A 7,245-nucleotide genomic window follows, 5' to 3' on the forward strand; every position below is an offset into this window, starting at 1 on the left:
CACACCCCTTCAGCACTCCAGACTGCATTTCCTGATTTTGGACTTCGGCCAGGCCAGCAGGAGTCCAAAGTCTGTGCAAGAGATGGGGGGGGGAATGTGCTCTGGACAAGTAGGGAGACACCTAGTGGCAGCTTTTTTTGAACAAATAAAACTTAATTTTTTCTTTTTTAAACAAAGTACATTAGATTTTTTATTTACCATAAGGAGCGCAATAGCAAACATTTATTTTAATGACCGTGCCAATTTAAAATAACTATCAATATCTCTGCTTGCACCAGCAGCTACACACCTGGGATTTGCTGTAGTTGTATTTGTCCGGGTTCTCCTCTCTGTATTTTCGGAAGCTGTTCCGGGTCCGTTTGTCAGTAGACACAGAATATGGGGTCTGGGCGGCGGAGTCCCTAAAAGAGAGGAATTATGGGGAAAAAACGAACGGTTACATAATAGAAATGCAAAATACATAACTACGGGTATGGAATATAAAATATCCACATACCTGAGGGATGGGTCCCATCCAGCGTCCATCAGCAGACGAGCCATGTCCCCCTGTCCTGCTGCTGCAGCCACATGAAGTAGGGTGCGCTTCTCTATGGCAAGATGTTCGTTCACCAGCTGCTGGAGAACCTCGGGGGCGGAGAGTCTGGGAACAGAGGAGTCCTCAGAGGAACCGGGGAGCAGCTCTTGTAAAATCTGCTTGGCCGTCTCAGTATCTCCCGTTTTGCAGCATGTGAATAAGACGTTACGAATCCTACACAGGTCATCGCCTTATTGGTGGAATAAAACGTAATCAGCAATTTATTCTCATATTAATTTAATCAGCTGGAGAGCCACAGGTTGCGGGTCAATGACTTACGCCAGTGTTTCCCAACCAGTGTGCCTCCAGCTGTTACAAAACTACAACTCCCAGCATGCCCGGACAGCCTTAGACACAGATGGACAGCCATAGGTTGCGGGTCAATAACTTACACCAGTGTTTCCCAACTAGTGTGCCTCCAGCTGTTGCAAAACTACAACTCCCAGCATGCCCGGACAGCCAACGGCTGTCCGGGCATGCTGGGAGTTGTAGTTTCGCAACAGCTGGAGGCACCCTGGATGGGATGAGAAACACTGACCTACAGATAAAAACTGATCATGGGATTACACTGTTTTTAGTTCATGACTTGCTTGTGAAGCCCCATTCTCATGATCGGACCCCTACAAATCAGATACTTATCGCCGTTCTTGTGGATAGGCTATTGGGCTATGGCTTTAAATCTTGGGATAACCCATTTTTGTAGTAAAAAAAAAAAAAAAAAAGAAATTGAAAAAGTTTTCATTGTAGACTTAGGAATCTAAGATGAAGAGTATGAATCAACGTGTGTATGTGTATATATATATATATATATATATATATATATATATACCTTTATAACACCACTTTGAATAAATTCTTATGGAATAAGTTGCCTCTTAAAGGGGTTCTCCGCCATAAGGTGATTTTAGTATGTACCAGCCAGACAGTAATGGACATGCTTAGGAAGGATCTGCGCTTGTCTTGGGGCTAAATGGTTGTATTGTGAGATTACCATAACGCTGCTGCTTTCTTTTTTGTGAAATGGCAATTTCCTGTTTGAGTTCCCTCCCTCCCAACTACAAGTCCCAGGATCCCATGTTTATAAGTGTGAGGTCACTTATCTCCCTCCCACACATCAGTCACCCCACCCACTGCAGCACAGCTGAACTCCCTTCCATGCTGTGCAGTGTTTAAGACTACAATTCCCCCGCAGGCCCCTGGAGAATGAACTCCCTCCCACCCAGCGGTCGCTCCACCCACTGAAGCACAGACAGGCTCCCTTTCAACACCTGACTAGTGATGTAATGTCTCGGGCCGCACTGCAACCTGGGAAAAGCCCGAGACAACAGTCATTTTGTATGCTGCTAAAAATGAATATCGGGGCAAAGATCACATAAGAATTGCGAGACCACCATCACACACAGGTACAGACACTAAATTATGAACTACACTAACTTTACAGCCCCTGTGGTATAGTCAAAGAAAAAAAAGCCCGGAATATCCCTTTTATGCCGACACTAAACCAGCAGGAGATGTTGGATCATTTGAAGTCAATATAGCTCAACCTCTGGGATCCCCATCGATGCCCAGACTAAAGGGGCTGCAGCACGAGGGGGCGCAACAGTATGGCCTCTATAGTGGGGGTCCCACAGATTGATCCTATGGTGACGACCCCTTTAAAGGGGTACTCCACTTGAAAACAATTATTTTTAATCAACTGATGACAGAAAGTTAAACAGATTTCTAAATTACTTTTATTAAAAAAATCTTAATCCTTCCAATACTTATAAGGTTCTGTATCCTCCACAGGAAGTTATTTTCTTTTTGAATTTCCTTTCTGTCTGACCACAGTGCTCTCTGCTGACACCTCTGTCCATGTCAGGAACTGTCCACAGTAGTAGTAAATCCCCATAGCAAACATATGCTGCTCTGGACAGTTCCTGACATGGACAGAGGTGTCAGCAGAGAGCACTGTGGTCAGACAGAAAGGAAATTCAAAAAGAAAAGAACTTCCTGTGGAGCATACAGAAGCTTATAAGTACTAGAAGGATTAAGATTTTTTTTTAAAGAAGTAATTTACAAATCTGTTTAACTTTCTGTAATCGGTTGATTAAAAAAAAAATTCTTTTCAAGTGGAGTACCCCTTTAAAGGGGTACTACTGTGGAAAACTCTGGTGCCAGAAAGTTAAACAAATTTGTAAATCCCTTCTATTAAAAAAATCTTAATCCTTCCAGTACTTTTTAGGGGCTGTATACTAAAGAAATCCAAAAAAGAAATGTATTTCCTGTGATGTCCTAACCACAGTGCTCTCTGCTGACCTCTGCTGTCCATTTTAGGAACTGTCCAGAGAAGCATATGTTTGCTATGGGGATTTTCTCCAGTTCCTAAAATGGACAGCAGAGGTCAGAAGAGAGCACTATGGTCACGACATCACAGGAAATACATTTCTTTTTTGGATTTCTCTTTAGTATACAGCCCCTAAAAAGTACTGGAAGGATTAAGATTTTTGAAGTGATTTACAAATCTGTTTAACTTTCTGGCACCAGTTGATTTAAAAAAAAAAAAAAAAAAACTTTTCCACGGTAGTACCCCTTTAAAAGATGGATATATCCTCCAAGTGCTGCTTTACCTTCCAATGCAGATGCGAGGTGATGTGTACGGTTCTCTGTCTCCTCCGAGGACGAATCTTCATCCACAGGATCGGGTACAGACCTCTGAGATGTATCACCGAGCCCGGTTCTGCCTCCATCTTGAATAGACCCCAAAAAACATGACAATCAAGTCACCTGGTAAATATAGGAACTGAACTAAATGACATTTTCTGCCATAAAAAGTAGAGAAAATGATTAAATAAGATCACAGATCGATTGGTATAATCCAGGAGTAAAGGAAGAAATCTTTCCACCTGATTGATCCGCATGGTCCATGTCAGTGGTCTCCAAACTGTGGCCCTCCAGCTGTTGCAAAACTACAACTCCCAGCATGCCCGGACAGCCGTTGGCTGTCCGGGCATGCTGGGAGTTGTAGTTTTGCAACAGCTGGGGGGCCAAAGTTTGGAGACCACTGGTCTATGTGAGCATATAACCCTTTAAAATGTCCATGTTTGCATTTTTAATATAGGCGGATAATATTCTCCTGCTATTTGCATTTATCCAGGGACGGCTCTGCCTATAGGCAAAATAGGCAGCTGCCTCGAGCGCCCTCTTGATGGGGGGCGCTGCTCTGCCACAAGAAAGTTAGACATCCAGCATCCAAACCACTTGCTCAGCCAGCAGCATGAGGAGGAGGTTTGTTACAGTGTGTCACCCCAGCAGTAAGGAGATCACATGAGGAGGAGGTTTGTTACAGTGTGTCACCCCAGTGGTAAGGAGATTACATGAGGAGGAGGAGGTTTGTTACAATGTCACCCCAGTTGTAAGGAGATTACATGAGGAGGAGGTTTGTTACAGTGTGTCACCCCAGTAGTAAGGAGATTACACGAGGAGGAGGTTTGTTACAGTGTGTCACCCCAGTAGTAAGGTAGTTACATTAGGAGGAGGTTTGTTACAGTGTGTCACCCCAGTAGTAAGGAGATTACATGAGGAGGGGGTTTGTTTCATTGTGTCACCCCAGTAGTAAGGAGATTATATGAGGAGGAGGTTTGTTACAGTGTCACCCCAGTAGTAAGGTAATTACATGAGGAGGAGGTTTGTTACAGTGTGTCACCCCAGTAGTAAGGAGATTCCATGAAGAGGAGGTTTGTTACAGTGTGTCACCCCAGTAGTAAGGAGATTACATGAAGAGGAGGTTTGTTACAGTGTGTCACCCCAGTAGTAGGGAGATTTCATGAGGACGAGGTTTCTTACAGTGTGTCACCCCAGTGGTATGGTGGGGGCGTGGTGGTGGTGGTGGAGGGGGGGGGGGGTTGTGTTTAAAGGGGTTGTCCAGCATTTTTAAAAAGCAGAGCTGATTTCTTAAAAAAAAAAAAAAAAGCACCACCCCTGTCCTCGGGTTGTGTGTCATTTTGCAGTTCAGGTCAAAATTAATAGAGCCAAGTTGTAATACCACACAAAACCTGAGGACAGGGGTGGTGCTGTTTTTGGTCAAAAATAGCTCTGTTTTTCTATTTTTAAACTGGGTGACCTCTTTAATATGATACATACTCGCCCCATCCCTCTTCTTTTTCTTTTTTCTTCTCCTCTTAGGCTGCACTTCATGTTCCCGCAGATCCAAGGTGCTGATTGTCAGCTCTTCTTCCACATATTCTCCAGGGGGAGGACTCTCTTCTTCCGATACCTCAGCGACGTCTGTTAAATAAAGCGCAGAGACGTAATCGTAATTTGCGGGTTTATTCCACATATAAAGATAAGTTCACACGACCGTTGTGCTCCGACCCATTCAGTATTTTTTTTTCTCTGCTCAACTCTTGTCCTTCTGACCGATGTCCTTTAACCGAAGCACAACGCCCATGTGAACGAGCCCCAAGATTGTTCAAAGAATACCACGAAAAACCCTCAACAGTAAACTGGGAGAAAAAAGGGGGTTATAGATATTACTGTTTATGCTGGGTGACAACCAGTATGGTCCCCAATACGTATAAGGGCACCCAGTGTTCCCTAATCCCTGAACAATTAAAGGGCTAGTCCTGGGAAATTATATTTATATATGTGTGTGTATATATATATATATATATATATATATATATATATATATATATATATATACACATACTTAAAGAGTACCTGTCACCAAATAAAACTTTTAATATAGTGTTCCTTGTGTAATTAGCAGACACTTCCCCATACACTTGCTTTTAAAATTATCAATATAAATATGAATAAAATTTAATATAAAAAACAGCCACTAGGTGGCTCTGTTCTGTTCCCTGCCACAATTAATACAGTGAGTTTGGTCTCCTCCTGCTCTGGCAGAAGTCCAAACTCAGGAAGTGTTTCTCTGCATGGAGCTTGATTGTCAGCTGCACAGAAAGTGAAAGCTCCACAGATTCTCACAGAAAGCTGCACAGACTGAAACATGCACAGAGCCTGAGGTCTGCTATTCATCACAGCTAGAGTTGAGCGAATCGAATCTCACGAATCCGAATTCTTTCTGAATTTCATGAAAAACTCGATTCTGACCGAATCCGAATTTCCACTCGATTCGAAATAACGAATTTCTTCATTCACTCCATTTTGTTATTACTCTAAGGCTAAGAGTCCACTGAATTTTTGCAGTAAAAATTTTTATTTAACGACATTTTTATTTTCTATAAGAAAATTTTAATTAATTTTTAAACAGGGACTAATTTATGTGGGCGTCAGGGACCTAAAATGTAGCAGCCAATAATAAAAATGTGGAAAGGGGCCATTTAAATGTAAAAATAATATTTTTTAGAATTAATTTTGTTAAACTTTTTATTAGGAATGTGTTTTAATAAGGTGTTTATTAAAGTGTGTGTTAACTTTTTTCATTTTTTAGGTAGTACTACTACTCCCAGCATGGGACAGACTGTTTCATGATGGGAGTAGTAGTACCTATACTAATAGACAGATCGCCCCGGGGTTTGACACTCGTTGTGATCCTCCTATATAATGTATAGATGCGGACGGCCTGACGCTCTTCTGCACGATCCTGCACTATGTTCTGCCATGTGAAGTTCTTCATATCACAGATTCATATTTCCCACAGAGAGATGTGATTGGCCAAATGGTTCCAGGCAATCACAACTCTCTGCGGGAACTATGAATAATATATATATATATAAAGCAGTGCAGGGGACCAGAGAAGAGTGGCCGTGCCCCGCATCTATACATTATACAGGATGATTGTAGTGGATGTCAGGAGTGACACCCGCTGTGATCTGTCCTTAACTGCAGGTACTACTGTTCCCAACATGGAGCACACTCTGCTCAATGCTGGGAGCTGTAGTACCTGCATTAATAGACAGATCGCAGTGAGTGTCACGTCTGACACCTGTTGCGATCTGTCTATTAATACAGGTACAACAACTCCCAGCATGGAGCAGAGTGTGCTCCATAGTGGGAACAGTAGTACCTGCAGTTAAAGCGCAACTGTCACAGATTTTAACCCCCATAAACTAGCCCCAGGATAACAGAGTTGTTAGAAATTACAGTTCAAGCTTGCCTTTTGCTGCTTTCTAGCAGCTTTAATCGGGCTAAAAAAATATTTTTATGAAAGTCGGCAACAGTCTGATATCCCCTGTATGTCAGCGCTGGGACCACTGTGTGATTGACACATAGGTCCCAGCGCATAGGCCCCTTAGTCTTATATGTGGGTGGAGAGTTTTCTACTGTAAAAGAATAAACAGTGTCCGTTCTCCTGCGCACAGCGGTGATGCGATGTGGGCGGCCACAGCAAGCGCTCGCTCCCCATGGGCGGCAGTAGCAGAATGATCTGGCCGCGCGCATCGGATCGCAACGGGTGTCAGACCCCGGGGGCAATCTGTCTATTAGTACAGGTACTACTACTCCCATCATGGAACAGTCTGTTCCATGCTGGGAGTAGTAGTACTACCTACAAAAATTTGAAAAAAGTTAAAAACCTACACACACTATTATATTTGTCGAATCAGCCGAATCGAATTTTTCCAAAATTCACTCATTCGCAGCACTGCAACCATGTGAGGGAAGAAGTGGTCCCCCAGCAGCCTTCAATGATGTCATGCCTGCTGGGAAACGTTCACTTTCTCCTG

The 7,245-nt window shown here is 43.0% G+C and overlaps 1 protein-coding gene across 2 annotated transcripts in view; it reads right to left on the reverse strand.

The window, feature by feature from the left end:
• The window catches only part of ANKZF1 (ankyrin repeat and zinc finger peptidyl tRNA hydrolase 1), a 33,497-nt gene that overhangs the window by 5,799 nt on the left and 20,453 nt on the right, over positions 1-7,245 (reverse strand). For both annotated transcript variants that reach the window (XM_056535381.1, XM_056535382.1), the window contains exons 10-13: positions 4,697-4,840; positions 3,184-3,303; positions 497-764; positions 290-401 (exon numbers count right to left, since the gene is read on the reverse strand). In XM_056535381.1, the coding sequence (XP_056391356.1) occupies positions 290-401; positions 497-764; positions 3,184-3,303; positions 4,697-4,840 (644 nt within the window). The remainder of the gene's footprint in view (positions 1-289; positions 402-496; positions 765-3,183; positions 3,304-4,696; positions 4,841-7,245) is intronic.

This window comes from Hyla sarda, chromosome 8 (assembly GCF_029499605.1).
Source record: "Hyla sarda isolate aHylSar1 chromosome 8, aHylSar1.hap1, whole genome shotgun sequence".
Classification (NCBI taxonomy): domain Eukaryota; kingdom Metazoa; phylum Chordata; class Amphibia; order Anura; family Hylidae; genus Hyla; species Hyla sarda.